This window comes from Helicoverpa armigera, chromosome 2 (genome assembly GCF_030705265.1).
Source record: "Helicoverpa armigera isolate CAAS_96S chromosome 2, ASM3070526v1, whole genome shotgun sequence".
NCBI classification, from domain to species: Eukaryota; Metazoa; Arthropoda; class Insecta; order Lepidoptera; family Noctuidae; genus Helicoverpa; species Helicoverpa armigera.
Genome location: NC_087121.1, coordinates 5,213,139 through 5,240,708, shown reverse-complemented (window position 1 = coordinate 5,240,708; position 27,570 = coordinate 5,213,139). Strand labels below are relative to the sequence as shown.

The following is a 27,570-nucleotide window of genomic DNA, read 5'->3' as shown; positions in this document are numbered from 1 at the left end:
GTGTAATAATTAACTACTAAATTACCTTTTATGACCTTGAATTTTTTTGGTTCCAGAAAAAAATACCTTAAACTAGCAACTTCATAAAACTTCTAGATTCCGACATATTTAAGAGATAAAAGTAATTAATATTCACATCATGAAGCTCACTAATATTCAATAATACAACATGAAATCCAAATAGATTTAAATCTCTCAAAAACACAAAATTCAATCAATGTTGATTATTATTTCTAAGAAACCCAATATAAAAGTAATCACAAGAGTAGTTTGCATTATAAGATTTCTTATAAATTCAGGATTTCATATTAAAAGTAATCTTCTTTCAGCCTACGTGAACCAGAAATATAGACTATTTACAAATCAAGACATTTCTGCTAAGGTAGAAAATGAAAATAGGTCGTTCGCTAAATTAAATCCGGGTCCATTTTGCGAAACTTAATAATAGTAGAAAAGTCTCAGCCTAATCATAAAAATATTTTGTGATACCGGCTTATTTTTATTTTCTCGCAGTTTCTTAACCATGCTATGGTCATGTATATACAAAGAAACTTATGTAAAATGATAAATTTAAAGTTTATATTTATTCTTACTTATAGAACATCTCCTAAGAACGTTGATTTACACTCTGAAAAAATAAAATAACTTGCACAACGAATGCCAATTAAGTATGGAAATAAATCTATTTCAGTAAATAAAACTTTTATATATATAATAACTTAATAAAGTAGGTACCTGTACAAAGTTGGGAGGTCTTTTATTTTATTATTCTGAACCTCAGGTTGAGAAACATAATCCTCTCAAATTGGATTCCTGTGTGACATGAGAACGAACATACCTATTCACTTCGGACTGTAGAGTATTGTTACATTACAATAGAGATATTGTACAATGTAAAATTCATTTTCGTGTCAGAATTATGTCAAATATATGACACTATAATGGATACGTGGAATAGTTGTATAGCTTGTAAAGTTTTAGTATAGAATTATTGTACTAAATGTGTAATTTGAATAGAAAGTGAATGTAATGGTATCTGACAGCTCGAATTCAATCGACTTATCAGCTATCTAAATAAATGAATTGTTTATGATATAATTAGTGTGTCTAGATGTTAATTTAATTAGTCAAATAATACGAAACACAAATTCATTAATAAGAACATACCAAAACAGGCAAAGCAAATGAATTCGCCTGTGCAATCTAAGTTATAGATAGCGATCGAAACACCATTGGCTTAGAGCCGATTTCGGGCTCGGTTCGACGAAACTATTAATGAATCTAAAATCGCATTGCAATCGCTATCTCCCTTTATGACTGGAATTCTGCCCGTAAACCCAATCTCGAACAAATTAAGCAAATCGATAGCTATGTCTGTTGTTGTACAAACCTTTTGTAGCTCCTCGTCGATGTACCAATTAATATCTGAGGGTGGCAACGAGAAATCGGACGTGCAGTTCAGGAACACCTGCTCCCCAGGTTTCAACACTTTCGGCGCTCCGATTATCACGGGATCCGCCTGTGGCATAGCTGAACACAAAATTGATTTGAATACATCGCACAACCCAACATCTAGGTGTCATAACTTCGTTACAAACTTACACTAACCAAATACGGCGATCGCCAAGGGGAATCGGGTATCACAAAGTCCTTTGCAATCGCAGACTTGGATGCTGAACTTAATTAAAAGCCTTAAATTCAAATTGTCGAGTTACGCTATTGTTAGGCTGAGGCCATATTGATGTCGGCGGCTGGCGGTTTGTGCTGTTCAGATAATTGCTCCGATAAAACTTGTGGTTTTAGAGGCGAGCGTGGTACGACTATTAACGGAAGCTCGAGCTAGACGCTATTAATGTCATCGATGTGCCTTCTACCTAAAAGCGAGCTATTTTACAATGCAGGTTTAGGAGTACTGTGAAACAATTAACCAAGTCCTGTGTTAATGAAGATAAAAGTCATCATGATGGATACCTTTGTGGCTTCTATCATTGTGAATGTATTTGTTATGGTTGGTAGCGTACATCACAAAGCTAATCAAAGCCCTTCCCTTTGTGTGGAATGAAGTGGGCGGGTATTTGAGTACTCGTGGAGTAAGCCACTTCACGGCAATAAACTAGTACAATACGAGTATGTGCTTCTAAATAAAGTAAACGTTTTCGTTATTTATTTTAGTAACAAGTTAAGGTAAATTTTTCAGGATTTATTTGATTACATGTCGTCACTAAAAGTGATAGTTATTTTTTCATCCATAGATATAATAAAATTCAAATTCTTTTCCTAGAATTTCCACAAAAAATAAGCGCGAGCCTGTTATTACGGTTAGTCTATATTCTATTAATTAAAGCCAGCTCACTACTAATCATTTTCAGATTTTTCTGAACAATTTAGTCGTTAACATCATTAATTGAAGAATTATCTAGAAGAAATGGGGATGATTTATCAGAGTTTCTGTTTTGAATTCGATAAGACATTTTCAGTGTCATAAAAAACCATAACTAATTTTGTCGAAAATTACTTTGAATATTATTTAAAAAAAAGTCCTTTTCACCATGTCAGTTTCTTGAAAGTGAACTCAATTACCAGACTTTAGTTAGCTCACACGAATCGGAACACAGAAAAGCCCGCGGTAAAGGCAAAAAAAAAAAAACGCTCAGCTACTTTTTGAAGGAAAACTGGCTTTTGGTTTCCCTCCAACGTCATTCCCTGTATTTTGTTTTTAAAAACAACAACACAGAGTAAATAAATCGTTCATCATCATTAGCATAGCACCGGATAATATTTTTATTTGACAGTTAAATGGATGGGACATGAATTATTTGGGTGTTAAATAATATTTTTAGAGTTTCGCATTTGCAAATGGAATGCCGAAACACTTCGTAGTATTGGGACGTCCCATCTGCGTGTAATTTATCCGTTTGTACGCTATTTTGAGAACCAACATACTTTTTCTCTGCTCTTTTCGTAACTACATGAAAAGTTCTTTTGAGCTGCAATCATATGGTAGACTGCATTGGGACCGATGCATTAATTAAGTCACGGAATTTCTGTACTTTTTAATTTTGTGCTTTTGCAGATAGCAAAATATCAGAATTATTAAGAAAGGGAGGATTAAAACTCTTAATGTTAAAAAAATGATATTATTAACTACTGATAAAAAGCAGGACTATAACTTGTAGTTTAAGGGGCTGAACTAGTAGAAGTAACTATATGTACGTTATTATTTAAAAGTCCATTGAATAAATCGTACTAATCATTTCTTTAACTAGCCATATAAAAAAAAAACTTGTTAGTGCATTTCACAACTCAAACAAATCCGTAGAATATAAATATTTTCATACAATTTCGTCATACAGTGCCTTAGTTACCGTCTGATGTCAGCCTCCGTTCGCGTACTAATTACTATAACGTACTCAAGGCACGTTTGATTGACTCTCCCAGTCTGTGGCTATTGGATCTGGTTACAGAGCCTTATGCGCAACCTGGATACCTAATGCCTTGTGGGCTTAAAGGAGGTCATGTGATACGCTTACTTGCTTCTGTTATGATGGAATGTTCGAATGGTATGGGAATCTATGGTTACGTAAATAGACATGAAAGGGACGTCCGACAGCATGCGTGTCTTTTGATCAGAACTTAACTAATGAAATTAAAATGTAAGCAAATAAATCGATACCACAATGTAAGAGTAAACATTTTTTGTTTCTTTGTACAAGGCTCCGAAACTATTGGATCGATTTAAAACATTCTTTAATTGTTGGGAAGCTAGACCATCTCCAAGTAACATAATTATTTTGTCTGGGTGCGAGGAGTAGTTCCCCCGGGCTACGGGTCTAATCGCGGGGAACTACTATCTAGTAATTCATAAACTAAAGGAGAGCTCATAGGTACGGTAGGCCGCACATCAGTGGTAACTCTCATGCACCTTAACTCAATAGTAATAAGTATGATTTTCCTATAAAACTGTTACCACTGACCTGAAGTTGACTGTACTCACTGCCATCCAAATACATAACCCTCAAGCATCTACAAAAAAATCCAACATCTCAACAGCACATTATTTGATACAAGAGTTGAATTTAGGACCTTATATTAAGTAAGCATACGGCTGTCGACACAAACAAGAAAAAATAATAAAACATTAAAAGGACATACACGTTCCCCTTGTCACAAATTGTGGCTTAACAGTGGACATGTGACATTAAAATAGAATTAAATACCGTTAAACCACCTTTTGTGCCTAATTAATACCGTAAATAATATAATAAGGATTATTTTCGTTGGGTTACGTAAGTATGATCCACTTTTAACGGAGCACGTTGTAATAAATTGAGTAATTTAGAATTATAATTGTTACAACAATAAATATTTGTCTGCTCTGAAGCGGATACTTTCGGTCAACGATTATACATCGATCACCTATTTAATTAAATTGGTGATTATAAATATTTAGGTACATATTATAATTTATATTTACATCATTGAGACTCAATCGCGATATAAATACATGTACTTATTAATATAAAGGTTTACATTTTTAAGCGTATATGTGTTTGACAAAGTGAATTAACTCCGTCATTATCAAGCTACATTAATGGAATATTTGGTTACTAGGTTTAAAGCTTCATACCTACTTTCATTAAAGGGAAGGTATATCGACCGCCAGTAAAGGAATTTGAAGTTCAGTTTGGTGAAGGAATTGAAACCTGAGCTAGAATTCAGACACCATGAAGGTTAGAATGGGCCATGCATATGCATGCATATCGAATCAAAATGGTAATATGATTGATGATGATAACTCTTGACCGTTTCAGTCAGGGCCTAAACTTCGTATAGACAATTTTACACTATCCCTAGTGCGCAAGGTGACTACAATTGATTGCCCAACACATACAAGTTATGAACCTTGTGCTTAAATAAACGTATATAGTGTAAATATAAGTACAACTTTAAGGTTTTAAAAGAGCTTTTATGTACGAGTGAGTATCTATTTGAAATAAAAAATATTAGTTTTGAGTTTTTTTCAATCTTTTAGTACCTATTGACCAACGTGCTCCATTAACAGTGAATCATACACAAAAACAGTTCTAATCTCACCAACAACAGTCATATGTTTCGTCTTCCTCGCTATCTGGAACCTTGGGCCTTCAGTCGACACCTCGCAGGTGTATGCTGCCCTGGTAGAAATGGGAGGGGGCATGACCCTCACCACGCAGTAGTCAGGTTGACACTCGCCGCCTTGCACCATCACGTCTGATATGTTGAAGAGACGGATTGAAGGCTGTTGGGAAAGTAATATGGGTTAGTTATATACAAGAAGGGGCATACAAAGAAATCTAAATTATGTAAATATGAATATCTTTCTGTTCAATTCGATTTTCGTTTACTTGGACAATAGTACTTCTGACTTGAAGATATTCAGGATTTTGTTCCTGTTTCAGATTGAAATACAGTGGGATCAGGAAAGATATTTAAATTCTTCATCAAATGATTATTTACACGATAGTTGTATAGTACCTAACAAAGTTGTAAAAACTTCAACTATGCACCCAAAGAAGAGATTTATCCTCCACATCGTTAGCCATCAAAAACGTCACCCTACAGACATTCACCATGTGACCTATTCAAAAGCGCCGTCCATTTTCATGTACCTACAGCATGTTTCTGTTTCTGTTTTCTATCGGATCGACTTCCATTATCCTCGAAAACAGATCGTATCGATAACTGCAACATCTGGTGATAACAACGCATTTCATATTGAATGTAGAACGCGATAGAAACGACCAGTCGAAATAGGGTCATATCTGTATCGAACGTTGACGATTTGAAATGAAACTTCTGTTAACGACGGCAGTTCAAAAGTGTTGCAACAAAAAAGTCCAATACTTAGAAGGTTTTAAATACCTATGTATTTTTTTCATATAAACTCATCCTAACGATAGATAGGTGACCATATCTGTACAGATATACATCTCGTATTCTCGAGTTTTCACGACTCACTTTTGTTTCTGTCGAAATGCACACATTTTTGACTGGTTTTGACAACCCTATGGATATAAAGCGATGTTTCTCGCACCATTAGGCGGACTTATGAAACTCCCAGGCTTCAAAATAATGAGTCACAGTACGAAAAGGTACCACGAATCTATGCCTCTTTTGAAAAAGGTAGGCGCTCGATAGTAATCGAAAGTTTTCAGAAATCTCATCATATTTTCGAAAAAAGTCTTCAGTTAGTGAAAAATATCGTAAGCCAAACTGATTCAGATAAATCCTTTTATCCAATGAAGATTTAAGAGGTATTGATATTTTTATTATATCTATCTACTTTACCTATTTACGAAGAATCCCATAATATGTTGGAAGGATGTATGAATAGTCTTATTAATACGAACAGGGACTTATCTAACTAAACCGACGATGGATATCTTAACTAAATTCAGAACTAAGTTACTAACTTCAGAGATGCTTATGCTCGGAATTGTAATGAACTTTGATAGGTTGAATTGATTGGTTTCAAGCAGACAACTCTATAACTTACTCAAGAATATTTTTTGACTATTATGTATACATAATATGTGTTCATCATTATAAAATAAAATTTGGTTTGGAAAAAAATAACAAAATATGCAGATTTTTTCGGTATTCCTACAAAAAATGCCGGTTTGAAAATATTTCAGTAATGTGCAAAAAATGTGGATGGGATAAAATAAGGATAAATAAAATAAAATTTTGAAAACAAATTGAGATTTCCTGTAGCCTATGTAGAATATCTTATGACTGAGTTGCAAGTTAGTAAACAGCAGTTATAATGCCATGCGAATGTCATGCAAATACATTTTCAAACCAAACTGAGTACCAATCTGTACCTATTTCCACGCAGTGACAACTTAATAAGTGCTTTATTGTGACGTCAAACAGTGTTCTATTACTTCTTCTTAAATATTCTGTATTTTACTCCCACCACATTTGAACGTATCTTTACTGTGTAGGCCAGGCCGCCAATAAAACGCGAAGTTTGTGCAATTTCCCAAAATCTACATAGATAAGGTGCTACGTAGGTGGGGTACTTGCGTTTAAACAAAATATATTCTCCAAAGCGAAATAAGATGGAAAGAAATACCTTCCAAAGTTCCTGTTTACTTTGCAAGGGACATGCGCCAGTTTAAGATTGCCGTGGGAAATCAAAATACGTTTAGTATCTTCTGGGGATAAATAAACGACTGGTATGGAATAATAAAACGTATTTTACGGCACAGTAAACAGCTTTTATATATATTTTTTCCATATAAACTGTGGAAGTAAACTGTCTTACTCCGTATCAGTGAGAACACTTTGGAAGCGGAATTATCTTTGTTTTCTTTTGTTTTTTATTACTATAATATCCAATATTTGGCAGTAAAGTTTTAATAATAGTCCGCCTGGAGCGAATGGAGGGTTGTATATAAGTATGAGTGAGTATATAGACTCTTACAGTACATACCTAGTTTATTTTACTGCCTGCCAGAACAGTACTCGCACATCACAAACATACTACATTTTAGTGCCTAGAAAATTCAATATTGCTTAGAAAGATAATAACAATCTCCTTACTGAACCTTGATATGATTTCTGCTATGTTTTTAATAGTATAAATGGATATAAGTACAAAGCATAAGAGTAATTGGGTTGCAAATCCATTATAGTTTCAATTAATTACGATCATAATTAGTAGTCAAACGTAACAAAATGAAATAATGATTAATACAGTCCATTGGCTTTTTGTGAAGCAGTATTGAATAAATGAGTAGAATAAAACCAGGTGTTAATTTATCCGAGAGCAAATTGGTAGGAAATAACTTTAATAATACATTGCTTTTATTAATGATGGTTGAGTGACGCAAATGATAAATAAATCTTTATATTTCTGATTAACAGCAACACCCACGAATTGGGTTCGATTTTGGCAGAGTTTTTCAAATAGGAATTAATATTAAAAACATAACCAAAACTAACTCAACCCGAAAACGGCTTTATGAATTTATAACGACGAATACATTAAACAAAAATCGTTAGCAAAACTGCGACCACAGAACACGAAGAAAATTCTCGCAAAAACTAAACGAGCGACGCCATTCCGCAAAAACGGTACGTAACTTTAAAACAAAACTGTATCGTGTACAAAACGAGTAAAGAGAGTGGAACAAACGCACCTGCTGTGTTGGATTATATCTGAATATCTCGTTAGTGTCGCGGTACCACTTGACAGAATGGAGTTTCTGTTCATCCATCTTGAAGTGGCAGCTGAGTTCCGCAGCGCGACGGGGGTCGGCGTACAATGGCACCTTTAGCTGCGATATATCGTGTGCTGATGTTATTGCTGGGGAAGAAAGAAAACATACTTTTATATTATGATCGACACATATACATCATCGTTTGAATAAGAAAATTGTCTTAAATTGGGTCAAACACATGAAACATAATACCTAATCGCTATATATTCGCGTTGCTTCAGGTACCTACCACTTTCGTATATTATTGATTGATCATTGAAGGTACATAGATCTCAGCAATTAGTGCTTCATGACAAAATAATACTCCTTATTATTGTAATTCTACCTATTCTACCGTTAGCTTAATATTCTCATAAATACGGCAATTGATGAGCCAGACAAATTATCTTCTCTAAACCCTATCTATAGCGATGAATATTAACCTCTTTTCCTAACACACATAATATTTACTTTCGATAGAGTGGTCAACAGGAATAGTGACTGTAAATACAACCTACATAGCCTGAAATAAAAAACTCCGTCGTTTTGTGAACAAATACGGGTATGTTTGCCTTCACCTTTACTACCTAGTCGACAGAATAAATAACTTTATAATTCAAATGTTTCTACAAACATTTGTGGTCTGCGGTAAACATGTCAAGTAGGAAGCAGTAGTTCTAAAAGTTATATAAAAAAAAAACCGGACAAGTGCGAGTCGGAATCGCGCACGAAGGATTCCGTACCATTATTTAGAAAATGAGCAAAAAAAATCAAGTTTGTTGTATGCCCCCCAAAATATTTATTTTATTCTAGTTTTCAGTATTTTTTGTTATAGCGGCAACAAAAATACATCATATGTGAAAATGTTACCCTTTGGGTACGGAACCCTAGAAAGAAGACTCTGTCTTTTCACAGGCTCTCCAAACTGGTACTCTACTTGTGTACGTATGGAAAGTTAATTTGCCATATGTAAGTAATAGTAAAATTATTCATTAGTGTCACTTTGTTACAATTTTCGTAGAATTCTTTCAATGAATAAAGCTTTGTTCACTTTATTATTAAAAGATTCTCAGAAATGTTATAGGATACATTGCATTGTATTTAAAATAGAAACAATAAACAATATTTCAACGAATTTTTATCGTTATTCATACGAAATGAAACAGTTTTATAGGCAGGGGCCTACGTTGCTAAGTCAGTAAGAACTTGAGCATCATGGAGAACGAAAATATATTAAAGAAGACCTTTAGTACCTACTTAATACTTCAATGTCGTGCTACATATATTTACTTTTAGTATGAATCGTATCGTATCAAGTGCTTATAAATTTAAATATGTCAATATTATTTCAGTTTAAAAATTAAAGGCACATGGAATATTTATTGAAATCCTCACCAATAGTTTTAACAACAGGGCTTCCCATGAGGGTATTTGCGGCTGAAAATAAATAGCAAACTGCAATATTATGCAAGAATTAAAACAAAACTTTACCAATATGATTTTTACTCGTTGAAACATAATAATATTCAAAAACGGATCCTTTATTTCTTTAATGTAGGTATTTCATATCATGGTTTTCCATTCAATGATGTTAAAATAATAATATTGTGAGGCAAATAATCAGAGACTGCGAGTATAAATGCAAATGAGTGCTGTAATTAAATAATATGAAGTCTGCCGATACGGGCGTGACAATTTATTTATTCGCCCGGATAATTCGTAGAAATGACTACGATTACGTGCTACGCGCTAGGACGTAGACGACTACGAAGCTAACACGATGGTTCAGGAACAATAAGCTTGCCTTATTGTTGGTGATATAAAGTAGGTTATTCATTTAGTGGAATATACTGTTTTCTGGTATGTAATTTTAAAATTTAATAAAAGTCATGGGATTTAGCTTGATGATAGTGTACCATGTACCTGCTTCTCGTTATTGAGATGTGATCTTTGACAGTTCATTACCCCCAAATTAGTAGAGTACTTTTCAATAACATATTTGTGTTGGAAAAGTTCAGTTTTCTCATTTATATTTTCTAATAGACAGTCTGTTTCATATCACTGTGCTGTTCATCATTACTATTGTCTTACTCACACCTAAGTTACATTGGATACCACAAAATTTTCCTAACTCCATAAGTAAGAAGGAAAGTGACATCATAAAATGTTCACAAAATGTAGAAAGCGAGGCAAACATGGTATGCCCAAGGGCGACCGTTTGAGAGGCTATCCTGCAAACATACAGCTGCGTATAATTTGTGTGAAAGCCGACGCAACGCCAGAAAAGTTTGAGCTCCTTTAAAAATGTTATTTTAGCCTCCCAACAGCCGAGCAAAGATACCCGGCTGTTTCTAATGTCACCTTATTTAATTTTCATGACGGATGAAAATAGCCCGTGTAAAAATAAATTTGGGAGTGTGATGTAAGTTTGCGTTATTTTTACATTGGGTTTTGAATTTGAGGCAGTCTTAGGATACACGGTTTTTCAGATTAACTAAAACAACAACGGTTTTTGAGAAAAATCTAATCCCAAACTAAACTGAATACTATGGGCACTAAGTTGTATCATGGGCACGAGGCAACTGATAGGTAAATGTATTTATATAATTTTAAACGCAGTATGTATTTACAAAATACCTACACTACTGCACCACATTATTGTTTCAAAATAAACAAACCTATTGCAAAATGTCACTTGTTCAAAATCATGACTAGTGTGCTATAATATAACCAGACATTTACATTCTATGTCGTTCATCTGTTGTGACGTCATGACTTAGTTGCCTTAAGAGGTTAAACTTGAGCGGTGCTTACGGTGGCGCAAGCAGTTTATTGCAAGAGCTTGTACTTGCAACTACAAGTAGATTAAACGCGGTTATCGCACACTCAGTGATATGGATGTGTGAATACTGCTTTATAGACACGCAATGCTTGAACTGGTGATAAAGATGTGATACGTACATATAGCTATTAAAAGAACTAGTGGTTAGTGTGACAGTTCAGATTGTCGTGATTCTGGTGCCGGGATCAATAGTCAAATTGATGAGCTTTTCATTAAACTTTAATTAAGATATAGTGCCCAAGGGCAATAACCTGTCTTTCTATTACAAAGTACCCACTCGAACATGACAGTTCAAATGTCAATGTAGGTGGATACATATTTTACCAGTAGGTACTGTAGCGCGTGGCGCGCTAGGGACCGGGGATCTTCAGGTTATTTAATTAAAAACATTCAATAATAACTTTAACTTTGCGTTTATTCGCTGACTCGGGGTGAAGTGACATACTTCAATATAAAAAAACTATTCTATTTCAAATCGAATCTATTTACATTATTGTCCGGCCAGGTATAAAATATAAAACACCAAAGAGTATCTAACTATGTAACTACCACAACTCTACAGTACATATTTTCATGACCTTTCAAACAAAACAAACGTGATGTTACATTACTAAATGTCACTCTGTATAAAAGCATTATTTACAGGTTGTTGTTTATTTAATTTTGTACGGAAAAATCCTCTAAACTTTATCAACATCGGTTGTAAATTGAATTGGACGGCCTACAGATGGCTGGACGAGGAAGCCGAAAAAAAACGTAATTCTATAAAGTCAGCATGTGGAGATTGTCCATTGCCCTTTGCCAGTTTTTTTTTGCTCACGTTGTAAAAAGCTTGACCCAAGTTCTACGATACAACTTTATGTGAAAGGATTTACTGTTGTCGGGTACAGATACTGTGCAATTTTCTTTCTTTTTAACACATGAAGATTATAGAAGAAAAATTGAGAATAAGAAAATAGCTGCTTATGCTGATGGCTGTAATTAGTTTAAATCTATATTTATCAATGGAGGTGAGTGAGATGTGCTAGGGATCAGTAGAAAATCCATATTGAATGTCGATTGCCGGTGTCATCAAAAGTGCAACAGTCACTATACTTTCTGGCTTTGACCGCCACACGAATAAAATTGAAATAAATGAAAGGAACCTCGAATATAACCATATCAACTGCAGCTCATCCTCGATACATTAGCTGTGATATATAAATTTAGGTAATAACAAGCCTTTCCTAACGCTGCCGATTACGACGTAAGCTTAAAGATATTCTGTTGATGAAGCCTCTCGCGTTAAGCATGACGACCTTGCTTAATGTAGCGTGTGTTATTAAGTAAAGCGCTCCACAGCGCTAACATCGATTTATGTGTGTAAGCAATTTTTACGTAAACGTGACGAGAAATCCCAAATAAAGTTCGATGTTTGTACAAAAAAACTAATGTGCACTAACATTTTAAATAAATTGTCAGCGAAGTTTCTATTAGATTTTTCGATTCGATCTTCAAATTTAGTTTTCTCTGAACTGAAATGAAATTCGAATAAAATGTTTTTTCGCTAAGTAAATGTTTAAGGTTAACAGAGTTTAGGAAAATATCACGTCTTGTACGTTCTTAGAAATTAACGTGGTATACCAAATTCTGGGAATTTGGTCTAACCACATTATTTATGAAAACATAAAAATATACATAGGTACCTATTATTATGCTAAGCTTTCAAGTTGAAATATCTAAATCCGACACTAATACATTTTCTAGGAAAAGAAGCCGCAACTAGTAGAAAATTAATAATGAAATAAAAATAGAAGAATTGGTCCAAAACTTATGAAATCAAATATTTAGTAAATATGAATGAATAGTGTTAAAATTTAGACTCAGCATAGTTTGACATGGAAACCAAAGTTAAATAGAATTATTCTCAATCGTTTTAATTACATTTCCAGTGAATATATATTATAAACTATTATTTGTGTTTACTAGTTAGAACGAACTCAAACAACCAGATATTTATAAACATCAAATAAAGCGTAAAGCTGCATAGTTTAATCACAATCAATACGGAATTGCAGTGTTTGCATTTACAATAGTTACATAATGTTTTGTTGGTTAGGGAGTATTAGATAAAATCATATCAATTGATATTTGGACATGGTGCATTTTTTTGACAGGCTTGGAAAAATACACTTTTTTATCGAGTGTATATTTAAACATTGATAATCTCCCAAGTTCATGATAGGGATATTTAAATTATAATTCTTAGCTTTATGGCTCTTTTGTGGCCAAAACACTTTTGTTTGCCGAAAAATATTGGTGGCTCCCCCGGATATTCATTTATCATCGTCTTAAAAGAGTTATTTACTATAATATTCTCATATAATTTATTCCCGAAACGGAAATTCCAGTCCATTTACTCTACTTTAGCACTTTGGTTCGTCGAAGGGAAAGAAATGCTTTTAATAAAAGTAATTTCGGAACAAATTTACTCGATTTGCGTCGGATAAAGGTTGAATAATAATTATGGCGGAGGGTTCGAACTAAGTAATTTGCTTAAGTTGCTTTGCTGTGCGCTTCGTCCTATCGACCTTACTGTCGCGACGCTCGCGCTCAAAACATCAAAAGTTTCCAGTGAACTCGCTCCTACTGAATATTCATTGTTGTAATTGTTTCATTAGTTCAACTAACGTTTTTATTAATCCACTGAGACAATAATTAATAAAGCCATTTGTATTATTATTAATGCCGACGCGTCGCTTTGAATTTGTGTTGAAACATAAGCAATTCCCTTAAGGCCTGTGACAAATTTTATTTTCACATTACCGAGATGAAGTTGTCAAAAGAATAAATCGATTTTGCGGGTGATAACGATTGAATTTTTTTGGGGATTGTTAAAAGAAATGACGCGTGATAAAATATTTTGTGATAGGTTGGCATTTTTTATTTTATATCGAAGAGGTCAGACATTCTTAAAAATACTTGGGTACCGCAATTTCTAAGCCTTAGTATTTTGTAATTTTAAAAGTGATGAAGTTCTTACAAAAATACATTAAAAAAAAAGGAAGCTAAAAATTTAAAATATCATTTCCATTCGTTGTCAGCAAGCAGGTAACATTTTTACACAAAAGTGCTTTTTGAAATAATTCCTGATTCCGCACGAGCTTATATTATACAACATTTACGTCCCTTCGTAGGAGGTTAAATCAACCAAATAAATATTACTTTTCATTAAAAAAAACGTCCCACACTTCAAATGACGTAACAGAGGCGCGTTTAAGTTACCAGGAAAAGTCATCGTCCTCTTCGCGTGTAAACACTCAGTGTCAGCATCCTCTGGGACCCTGATAAACTAATTTCGCAACAACTAGAACATACATACCTTATTGGTATGTATGTTCGCTTCGGTATTAACCTAATTAGTTTTTATATTAGCCTTTATTTATTTGTCGGTTTTGCAGTTGATTAATATTGTATTGGGGTGTCATGTGCGAAGTTTAATTGAGTTTAATGGTAATGGAATTGGAGGTGCGGTTTCGTGTAGTACTCTTTACAACATATTTGTTACCTATATGTATATTGTATGGTGTTGGCGTGGTGCTACTTCGTGGCGTAGATAAGAATTTTTATCATCTCTGGAGAATCATATACTTCTATATCCATGGTTTCATCAATCCGTTTATCTGATTTCCTATAAAAGCTTAACAAGCTGATTTGGTAATGGTTTTTGTTTACAATTTTCGATGTAATTAATAAAATTATTATTCAGGCTGGGTTTATAAATACACAGTTTATAATCGGTTCAGGTTTTCCTCTTGAATTGTCATTAACAAACATCCAAAATGAGAGTACGTAAAACAGAATTAAAAAGATAAAAAAACATATTCGGCTACCAAAACTAACTACTTTGGCGTTGATAAAAATTTTAAATGTTACAAACTGGCCACAAACGAAGTATGTAAAACGTTAAAAACTCTCGCATGTCCGACGTTGTGTCACGAATCCAACGACAAATTTTTATTTTATTTTACGTTGAAATATTAATGGTCACATTCAAATGGTTCGGCGTTTCGTTCTGGTTTTCAAAGATAAAAAAATACCTCTGAAAGATTCGACTCGCTTTGGTTTGCGCTTCATGGTCCTGCTTCTATGATACCCGTATATGTATAATTTTACAGTCACAGAAGTGTCAGTCAATGGCAGAAAATGATCTTGGGAAAAATACGCGAAAAGTAGGCTTTGCGAAAAAAACGAGCATAAAGCGCTGATTTAATTTGTTTGTCACGCATGTTAAGTACTCACTTTCCAAAAACAATACAATAAAAAAATTATGTTGAAATATAAATTATTTCGACCAGCGATACTTCGCAGCTTCTGTTTTTATTAAAAGTGTACTTCAAAATTCGCAGTATTCGAAATTCATTATGATTCAATGCAGCAAATCCTAGAAGACTAAGTGATAACTTAATTGTCACTTCAGCTGCTAGTCTGATTTATTATTCAATGATTGTTCACGCTGCCAAATATTTGCTTTGTAAGCTCCAATTCTGTTGAATATAAAATGAGTACCAATAGACCAACCCAGCTGTTTTGTTAAATAAACTTCGTGGAGAATACTTTTACATACCTACTCAGCTATATACCTACCTTTATTTAATAGGCGGAGTTATCAAATGACCCCTTCCCTAGTAAGTTTAGCAGAAGGGAGTATTAAACAGTTATAACAAAAGTTTTGATACCAAAAAGGCGTTAGTCACATGTTTAAGAAAATATCCACACAACATTTGTAAAACACGTGACGAACGTCACCTAAATCCATGTTCCTTCTAGAGCCCTTCGTCTTCCAAGGCAACTATTCCAAATAATTCTGCAGCCCCGGCAGGCACTTACACCTATACATGTGGGACTATCAAAGACCCAAAAGGGGATTGAAGAACAAGACTGCCCAAGAATTAGCAAGCGTGGCAGTTCATATAAAGCAAAAGCAAGCGTAGTTTACTACTATTTCAGTTACCTGCATTAAATTAGGATACACGTATTTGCATCGAAAATTATACAGGTATACTCATATACAGAAACTTGTGTATACCGATATCATATCAATTTGCATAAACCAATTAACTGATTTGAAGTTACGGTTCCAAATTATTCTACCTATTCTATTGTTTTGTTGTAGTAATTGGTTATAATGCAAAATTCCGACCTTAAATAACGATGTACTTACTCAAGTATAAAATCATTATTTTAGTTTAAGACTCCTCCGTCAGCTGTGAAAGAAAAACCCTCAGACATTGGATTAACTTGTGAAGAAACACGAAGAACTTTTCTATGACATAACGTTTGTAAGTTATAAGCTGAGCTAAATATAAGGTTGTCGCGCAACTGTCAAATTACTACAGCAGCACTGAAACGAAAACACGTTTCAGCAAGGCACGTGTATGTCTGGCTAAGGTAAGACGAGTGGAATCTATACTAATATCATAAAGCTGAAGAGTTTGTTTATTTGTTTCGTTTGATTCCTGGAAAAAATGTTTTAGTTTTAGATGGTCCATTTATAGGAAAAGTCTCTAAGCTACATTTTATACATCCCGATGTGGGTGAAACCAAGGGCAAAGGCTATTTTATAATGTTATGCAATCTGCAGAGTACTGAATATAGAAATCTATATACCTATGTAAAATAAAGTCGTGATTTGTGAAACTGCGGGAAGAAGCTAGTAGGTAATAAACAGAGAGGTTACGAAATGTCGTTAATTAATTGTGAGTCCTGCAAATTTTTATATAACAATCGCAATTGACTTCTGTTAAATCGATTCTAAATCGTTTCAAACATCGTCATTAGAGTATCTATAACGCCACGTTGCACTCGCCGTCCACTATCGGCACTGACCCACTTACTTACACAACTTACGTGCAATAAGATAAGCAGGCTAATGCACTTCTATTGCTTCCCCTGCATTCGTACCCGAGAAGCCAATGCAGGATGACGCTTCTAGAAATGTGGCTCGTTTAATCTTGTTACAGGAATATGTTCTAATCTCTTTTGTTTTACCTTGTTAGTGTTCTGTTTATAGAGCCTTTGAGACTATGGAAAATTTCCAAGCCACTTGGTTTTTGCTATAAGGAAACTTTTTGATAACGACCTTAAATCTGATTTGTATTTTTAGTGCTGTAATATAAACTCAAATTCAGATAAAATGTTTACATGTGGCAGCGGGATTCACGCAAAAAGGCAAACAACAAAAATATTTTCCATTCAAAACTAAAAAATTGTGTTCTACAAAACAATATGAAATGCATTGAAAATAAAACGAAAAAAAAATCGGATCATCGTCACTCCGCAACCAGATTCTATGCCAAGCGATATCGTTCCATGTTAAAAAAATAACGGTTACATCTAGTGTTATCGACAGGGGAAATATAGGAGTATTGTCGCTGGCTTTGGCATTCAGCCAGCGTCTAACTGTCATATCATTACGCTCATATTGTCCTTGTATTTCACCCTTCGTGGAACCAAGGACGACGGAGACAAATAGTTAATGATGTCTCTTCTATTATTGCGATTACGCTAATTATTTCGCCGAAACATTACGTGAAGACTTATTTCCCCAACGCAGAAATATATTTAAGAACGAAAATAAAGCAAGACGTCTTGGTACACCTACATTTAAGCTCGGTAGAAATAAATAATGCAGCATCTACGGCTAAGAGTGCTTTCAAACGTCTCGATTTCAGTCGAGTCCGAGAGGCTGCTTGAATCGATTTAAGGCGGGTCGTCCGAGTCCGTTGGGTCCATATATCGAGATGCTGCGTCCAATGATCCGTTACACAATTAATCGCGCCGGTTAGGTGTGAAATTGAGATGTAGGCACCTTTAGACGCCTAGGTACCTTTCCGTTTCCAATTACCTCGTTTTTGTGCTAGTAAGCAAAAAATATATTAGGGATTTTCTAGAGCCGCTGTGTATGTGATTTGTACGTGAAATAAAGAGCATTTTACCAACGTTACTACTATTATTACACATTAAGTTTATTGAACGTGGAGGAAAATTATACCCTTAAATAACTTTTTAGTATTCTGTAACAATATTTCCTGTTAGGGACCAGAATAAGAACTTTTCTCTTTTCTCGAACCTCTTGCAGTAACAATACATTTTGCAGCTACCGAAAAGCGTTCCGTTCTCCATTTCTTTGAGTAGTTTCATTCGATGGCTTATCTGACTGCTCACTTCTGAAAACCATGTTCGATATTTTCAATGACTGGTAACCTTTTTTGAAAATCCTTATAAATGTTAATAAAATGAGAATCCATCATACAACGTACGATGGCTTATGTTTTATCTGAAAACGGTAGATTAAAGGTGAACTGCATTAATTATTATATTGAACCCATTACACAAATTCGTTCTGTTTAAGTATGTTCAACAGTAAATTGCTGAGTGGAGATTCGAAAATGAAATAGTGGAAATAAAATGTTTGGAACCGAAATATCGAGGACTTATTTAATCCGTTAAAAATGTGTGTTTAATTACCTGGCAATAATGGAAAGTTTATTAAAGTAATTGAAACAAATACAATATTTAATATCATAGAGTATTTCTTAATTATCTGAAAGAATCTTGTTCATTCACCTATCAAAGATGCATAATCTATCAAATTACTAACACATTAGGAGATCTATCAGATTTTTATTCCTTGACTTTATTAAAAACTAAAATATGTAAAAGACAATAATTATGTAATGTCATAGGCAATAGAGGCACCCACTACCAAAAACAAAAATAATTGATACTCCACATATGCATTTACGATTCCATTAGTTAAAATTGCCGATACCTATATGAGCGGACTTGTCAAATGAATTTCACCGTATTTCACACGGACCCAAGTAATTACTACTACGTAGGTAATGGACGGAAAGATCTCGAAGGGTAAATGGTAATGAATCGACGTATCCGAACTGCGGCAGCTAAAGAATTCGGCGGTTCCATTGGCTACCGATTAAGGCGTAAGCTACACTTTCCGGGATTAATAGTTTAATTAATCTTTGTACGAGTTGAATAGGCATGGGTGAAGACTGGCCTTACCCTTGTGAAGGCTATTCCTGAGCCTGCGTCGTTTGTTCAAGCCATGGAGAACAAAATGACTAGCGGAGGTGCCAAACCGAAAACCGCTTAAGAAAGTAACGCGCGAAAATGCGGGTGAGCAGAGAAATGTTACTGACTTCCCCTTATTACGCCTTTGGACCCGACCATTTTTTGTAATACCAAAAATCGTAAACAATTATCTCAAAGAACCCGAACTCCTCGTTTGTTCCCCCTTTATTGACTTTTTGGTCAAGCCAACAACCGTACGAATTGTACCTAGAAGAAGGCGCCTAGGCTACCTGCATTATGGAATCTCCGTTTACCTTTCATTACTCCGTGGTTGGAGCTATCGTCTGACCCTAATTCCAGGGTTTATAGGTTTAAGATAAAGTGTGGTGAATTATGACGTTGTTGACTTTGAATGACCTTTTAGATAACGCTTTTGTATTTAGGTAGTATTGATATCTTAACTAATTATTGTACTATGTTAGCTTTATCAATTAATTGGTCAATTAAAATATTTGCAGTATCCATAGTTGAGCAACCAAATTACTGCCACGGTATTAATTCAAAGACATATTAGATGACGTATTACGTATCTATTAATTAATCATGTATGGTTTCAATCAAAATTAATTTGTCGACTAAATTGTGTTGATATAGAGCTGTTTTAAGAATAATCCTATAAGTTGTAATTAATTTTAATAAATAATTTAATCATAACGCGATAAAATAATTAAACATCTATTCACGTCCCAGTACGTACCTATATAATAACAACAAATTAACAAAACAAATATTTGAAAAGATATCATACATTTTCAAAACACGTAGGTACATATCTAGTAAGTCACAAATCAGTAAAACACACTCGCTGCCTACCCCCCGAGGCTGCAGGATAAATGCCCGCATCCCACTTATCTCTACACAACCTAAATTTAGAGCAACTACATAACAATAGAACTAAAAACTATGTCATCTTGTTAGTTGGATTGCCTTTTGTTTTAAAAATATAAAACGGTGGCTTCCCATTGTGTCTCTATCCGATAGTGTCCTATTTTCACTGTATTGTCCCAAAAAAGTAGTGTTCGCAGAAACACTTATGAAATTACCTGAATGTCTGGCTGTCGCACTGTTTTATCTCGGAATAGCACACTCGCTGTGACAAGACGTTGGACTGAATTATTATATAATATTGCTACACGGCATAGATGTCCGACGATATTACCGGATAGTTTGCGAAAAGCGAAATACTTACGTTAAGTTGTGTGGGGAGGAAAAATAAATTGAAGTACTTACGTTTTTTCCGTCAACATAACATCTTCGGAATTAATACATAATGTGACATTTTTTCATAGATACATAGATATATTTTTGTCATAGAAGAAAATTATTAAATTAAATGATTACATTACTTAACATACGAAAATCTGCATCTTACAATTAGTAAATTTTTATTATTAGTGCAACTCAGACAAAGCTAAAATATCGAAATATTAAAAAATGCTTGTAAGAAAACATTTCAGTTACCAATATTATAGAAGCTAATTATTATTTCCTACGTGTATGTTTGCTGTATTTTACACGGGAAATTCTTGTCAATAATCAGCTACAAACAATATTAAGTCCAAAACTAGGTTTATTTATTTATTCATATCATAGAAATGCTAGCTTTCTAACCTTCATATTATTATGTTAGTAACATTAGACATCTATTCCACGTGTACGTTTGGCATCAATACGACTCAGTCTAGCATAAATCATATTATATTAATAGCGGTCATTAATAACTTTCTGCTAGGACGACAGAACTTTGAGGGAGTTAACATTTTACAGAATAAAAACCTTTTCGTTGTTTTTTTCTTACACGTTTTAAGTTCAGGTCGTGATATTGGTAGGTAATATAGGTGATGGAGATTTGTATTGTAAATGGTAGTAAGTAATAAGAACTGGGATTTCTAATAAGTAAGTATGTAGTGCTATTTATATAAATAACACAATAAGAAGCAGACTTTTTGCAATTTTAAAATACTTTTTCTAGAGTTTTTAGAGGAAGCTTTGTATTAACGAGTATTCGCTTCTTTATTTCGAACTAACAAGTATTTTTTTTTAATATAGGGCAGGTTAATTACATCTCATCTTTACCCCTGCTAATTCTAATTATTCACCCCATCCTAAAAACATCATTTAATCAACCTTTTAATAATTAAAAATATAGCGCCTTTACACAGAATTTTAAATGACAAATTATTTTAATTATAATCCGTTCTCATTAGAGTTACGGCAAATCTCATGTGGGTAATCATCAGAGCATTGAGCTAGAATGGTGATTACCAGCGTCCCGGCTGATAACTTTTGGACCTTGGCGTAGATAGCACATTAATATTAATAGGTTTTTACTACGCTGGGATCGTACCCTACTTATTATGTCTTGTTCCTGCCCACTTTAGGTACTATGTTTTTTTTGTAGCTTCATGTTGGAATAGATTTTAAAAATAATTCTGGAAGTGTATAAGGTTTTTTCGGACTCTTTTTTAAGGGATAGCGTGTAATGCCAATGAAATATAAAGCCATAACGGTAATTATCATTACCGCAGTAATAACAATCTGTATATTATTATGGATCATATTAAACTGCATAAAAACAATTTTCAGCTTTTGAATGAATGAATTTTATGCGTATTAAAATACTTTTCAACCATAGAGCGTAATTGAGCTGTAATCTCTGGCCGCGACGTTTGTATTACAATTATTTTTATTCAAAAACATTAACATACATTTTTATTATTCAGTAGCAAAGGTAAAGTAAATATTAAAGTTTATGATCAGAGATCATATTTTTTACAATCATAATATAGTTTTTTTAGGGTTCAATCAACCTAAGTCCTCTAAACAAAAATCAAGCTTCCGTTTTTAAAATGTGAGATTCATGTGACTGATCTAAGTGCCTACGTACAACCGCATTGCTCAAGCATTGACATTCTATTATACATATAAAACGAAGTACGAACTGAATAATGTTGTTCAAGGCATCTCTGCACAGAGCTCTTATACCGACCATTTCTATATAAACCACATCGTTTGTTCGCTTGCGGACTTTGCATTGGCGCCTCCATATGGAATTCAAATAATGGAAATTCAACGCTGTCTATCCACAGTTTAGTTGAACATATCTCTGTATTTGGAATAGCATTCTCTTAGTTTAAAATAGGAATGATGGAAGCATTCAACCAATATGGAAAATTGAACAGCGAAACGAACGTTGTGTTATGTTTTCAATTTAAATGTGTGATGGGAGGAATAAAAATGATGCTAGCTCTTTCTGTGTTACTTGGAATAAGGTTTTACTGAGGCATTTTATACTAAGGTTTAAGGTCACGTTTCAATCAATATTATAAATTCGTCTGACTGATAAATCATTCATAACGATGTTTAATTAAGCTAATTACATTTGTGTCAAAAGGTAATATTACTTTATAAAGATAAAGTTATCATATTTTACTGTTTACTTACTCTTACACTGTTGAGCTATCAAGCTAGTAAATAACATGTATTTCCCAGAATAATAATGAGTCTTCGTACAAATCTATTTAACCCTCAGAAAAAAGGCCGATCTTTTATATTGTTAGTTAAGGATAACAATATTCAGTGTTCCTCATATTAATGTAACAAGTATGGTCACTTGTTTTCCCCTACGTTCTCACACTGTGTAGTCCTGTCACGTAACGGATCATGTTATTGTATACAACGAAACACGTCCTTCTGTATGTACCAACACCTATTTATATAGTAACGTATATGATGAGAAAACTATCTATTTTGCAAGCGACAATGTAGGGAGATTTATTGGCTGATGACATAAGGTACACGAACGACGTAAATATATTGAATATGTTATACGCGAATGATATGGTGTTTTGATTCAAGAAATCATTCTAATAGGTGTATTACTCACAGTTTATTTGGCACCTATGTGCTTATATGAATGGCCGACTTTTATCTTTCTTACTTATTTAGTTTATTTATGTGCAATATTTCATTGAAACTGTTAGGTGTGTGCTAGCTTCAACTTAGTACACAAATCACTGTTAAGTTAGTGTAAGTTATAATAATATTTTGCTAACCTTGTGCCGTGTCGGATGGAGGCATACTCAAAGAAGCGTATCTCTTATAGTGTAGAATTTCTTACCTATACAAAAACTAGTTTCGAGAGTTCAAAATTCCAAGAATTATTCTAAAACATATACTGCAAGAAACTATTCCACTTTTGAAAAACTCGTAATAAAACCCACTAGTTTAAACCTAGATATAAATAACAAAGGTGCTAGAACTGTCTAACATTTTTAAAGTCAGCGCTCAACCGCGCACGGTTCTGCAGCAAAAACGTATTGTATGTGCGGTTTTCAGGTTACAAATGAAACTCGCCAAAGCTCGCATATCAATATCGGAAGCTGTATGTTAACAGAAACCTCGCATAACTATGTCTAGGATACGCTATGTATTAAATTCTGAATAACGGAACTCCACTATAACATTTTATAGTGTATTGAATATCGGCACGTCGACCTCTTGAACGCTTATGACCATACACTCGTATTTTAATCGATCACATAAATAGGAGTAGGTTCGGAGTGCGCCAGTTTTATTATTATGTCTTTTGTGGGTGGTAGGTCCCTATAATCAAGTACAGGATGTCGTAAGAATCTACCAAAAACGTTTTTACTTTAATGAAATTCTGGCAGCTAACGTAACTCAACTCATACAGTGGAATAATACTATACAGGCCGACTTTTTAAGAAAATTTAAAACACAGTTGCCGTATTACAAACTTGTAGACAAAAGCGCTTGGAATACTCGTTTACTATAAAGATCAGCATATTTCATTAGTCCATATTGTAATTATCCAATAATTTATAGGTATATATTTGCACCGTTCGTGCAGTTTCCCATTGTTGACGTCATACGTCATATGTTTTATTCCCGTAGAGCTCAGAATTTGCATGCACGTAGATAGTGTTTCCAAGCCTGAATATTTTGTGAGGTTTGTGTTTGGAAACGCACCCACGATACAGGAAAAATCCAATTGGTAGGCAATTCTTTTTGAGCATTTTTTGGATTCCTGGCTTTTTGTTGAAGGTCTGATATCTGAATTGTGGCGGATTGTTGAGCTTCTCAAACAGGGTTGACCTACGTGATAAAGGACACACGGTTGCCATCTGCGTTGGGGTAGGTCAGTGGCAACAGGCATAATGAATAGAATATTTTAATACAATTTTATGTTATAAAATATTATGTGAGAGTGCGTATTTTAAAACAAATAACAAATACTTATGTACCTAGATAAAAACAAATTTGAATCATTCAATTTGGATGACGACTTAAATGCATCGGTTTTTTTAAAGTAAATCGCCCTTTTGCAAATGGCACAGCAAAAACTAAAAAACTAAAAATATCAAAGGTTTTAAATAAAAATATTCCAGTTTCTGTCGATGATTGTATTTCAAAAATGCATATCAGTGGTACTGGCGATTCTTGCATGCCAGTGAGGCATCAACTGGTCATTAAAAGCCGTCGGGCTGCCAAATAGTCAACATAAAAAATGCTCTTGGGGTACAGCCAATAAGCTGTGCTTGCGCCCTTAATTTTAATGTCAGCGTGACAATTCTAAAGATATTTTGCATAGTTTTGCAAGCAATTTTAATAGCAGTCATAGTTTATCGAAACTCGTGACGGCATTACAATATTTTGTTTAGGATTTTGAGTCTTTTGAATAGTTGAAATTTTGTTTCAGGATAATTAGTTACAGATATTTAGTGAACTTCGAATTATGTGCTTAAATAACCTTAAAACCTAATTTTGTATTATCTTATTCTACAAAACATAGTTTCAAGATTAATTCGCAGAAACATTCATCTTCAGAATTTTATAGTTAACAACTCGAAACTGTAGTATTTATATTTTATCTTGATACTGTGTTTAATTTGGAAACTGCTTAAATGTCACGTTTCTTGGAATAAACTGTGGCTGAGAATCGTCGAGTCGTGAATTTCCTTTTGAATGGGTACTAAGTAGATGCTTATAGACTAAAGCTTAAATCTTGATAGGGATGTTTGTTCTAGATTGTAGTGTATGTACTTATAGTGCTGGAAATACGTAACATATGTCATGTTCAAACCGAGGAATATCACAGCTGTTACAACCTCCGGCGGTGGTCGGTCAGTCTGTTGCAGTTTGTGTTTTTTACAGGTTAAAAATCGGTCGAATGTGAGTTGAACTCCTAGACGGTTTTAATGTTATAGAGGCAACACACATCGTCTGTGAACATTTCAACGATCCATTTCGACCAACGAACATACCAACTTAGTGAAAAGCCTTTTACCATTAATAAACGTAACTCGAAAAAGTAGTATACAATACACTATCACCAGGCATCTATCAAGAATTAACCAAAACAACGCCTCTTAATACTTAACCTTTTTAATAAACCCTCAAGAAAGCTAACCTTCATTTGTCACACGTTAAATTCGTGACGTTTGATGCACTTTCCAGCATCACTATTATTACGTCTTGGTTTGCCGTCGAACGGATAGGATCAGGCTCTGCTCGGAAGATGCGATGCGACGTCGTTTATTATGCCAAAGACTTAAACCTTTTTCCGACCGATTTAAGCCGATTCCTCGTCGATAAGTGTGGGTGTGGTGAGTAAAAACTTGGAAGAATAGCACTCCGATTAGAAGTTAGTTTGAGCTTCTGTTACGACCGTAATAAATTATGTGATTACCGAAGACGTTGAGCTACATTTGTAGGTACATATTTTGAATAACTCGGTAAAATAGGCATGGAACAACCTCGTTACTTTTTCACATCGGATGACCAATATCTAGTGCGTCAAGTTCTAGTCAATCATTAAGTATTAAAAATTGAAATCTCTGGAGAGCGTTCTTACAGATTCTATCGCAAGCCAAAGCAATGCTATAGCTTACTAAAAGTAACAAATGGTTTATTTTCCAAGCCCAGCTTATCCTGTCTCTTGAACATTGCACGACGTTTCCCATATACCATACAATAATGTCACTTTTGCCCAACAAAAGTATGTATAAAGTATGTATACATAAGATTATTGTGTCGCAAACACGATCCATCATTGTTGGTTTTTGTCCACAAAGCTGTACACAGTTACCATCCGAGTCTTTGTTGTGATGACATAACGATATGGGGCTGAGTACCTATGTACGTGCTAACTTATATAGGGAAAACAAAAGAATCAGGGTAAGGGTTTCCAATTGTATACAATGTATCTTTCTTCTTAATTACGGAAAATAATAGCTTTTTTTAAATCTAAAGCCGATTTAACTGCTAAGTAAAGAATTCTATTAAAATAATTGTATTTACTTTATCAGCGTATTTTGTTCGTTGTAGCTTCTCATCAAATTCTTATTCTGTACAAAATATTACTTTGTTTTCGTAAGAGTACAAAAACTATTCTGGGAACATGTTAAACGTTTTGTATGTACAATACTTTTATTTAACACAAGCTGTGCTCGACATGCAATGCATTGCAATGCCTCTTTTTGTCAGAAACATAGGCGAGGCACTACAAATTACAGTTGGTTTAGGCACGCATACGAAAAAGCATGCATTTTGCCCAATGTTTTAATGTTAAACATATAAAAAGGTTTAGGTAAAATAAGTTCGTGGTTTTGCCAGGTTATAATTTCCCGTATATAAAAGTCTGTATAATAGAATTATGAATAGTCAGCAAATAACATTCCCCGTGTACGAAAAATTACATAAAAGGAATAAAAGAAATCCAACTATATAAATCTTATAAGAAAAAATCTACAGTAAAAGCAGAGTCCGCTCTTTACAATGGATGGCCGATAATGAAAAAGGGATAATGGGTATGTCACGTGCTCACCGTAATTTCTCCACAAAATACCGCCGACCAACTTTACGTTCACGTTTGAGGGTATCTAATTTGGCTTCTAGCAAGGATTTATCATCAATGAGCCGCTTGGCACGATGCTCCGCCCAGTCTCATGCATCAAACTGTTATTTGGCTGAACCGACCCACTGGCTACTCTATTATAGCTTACACGATCGGACTATTACTTACTTTATCTAATTCTAGAACAAACCACACAGTTTTGCCATAGTTTGTACGGAATTAAACTTGAGTTTCCAAGTTCGCATTTCAATCAACTTATTTATAGATATAGCTCGTTACGAGTTGCTTAACGTATACTTTCATGAAAATCAAATAAATTATGTTATTTACAGTAACAAAATAAAAATAACATGAACGAATTCAGATTTGATCCTCCATTTTCGCGTAAATAAATCTTAGAAGACGTCGAATTTGGATTTTTTTTTTCGCTCAGCGGCTCGTAAAATAACAATTGTAAACATTTGAAAAGG

General features: G+C 34.1%; 1 protein-coding gene across 1 annotated transcript in view; it reads right to left on the bottom strand.

The window, feature by feature from the left end:
- The window catches only part of LOC110377187 (uncharacterized), a 42,989-nt gene that overhangs the window by 6,541 nt on the left and 8,878 nt on the right, over window positions 1-27,570 (bottom strand). Inside the window, exons 2-4 of the mRNA XM_021335937.3 lie at window positions 8,187-8,353; window positions 5,095-5,278; window positions 1,391-1,530 (exon numbers count right to left, since the gene is read on the bottom strand). Coding sequence (XP_021191612.1) covers window positions 1,391-1,530; window positions 5,095-5,278; window positions 8,187-8,353 — 491 coding nt within the window. The remainder of the gene's footprint in view (window positions 1-1,390; window positions 1,531-5,094; window positions 5,279-8,186; window positions 8,354-27,570) is intronic.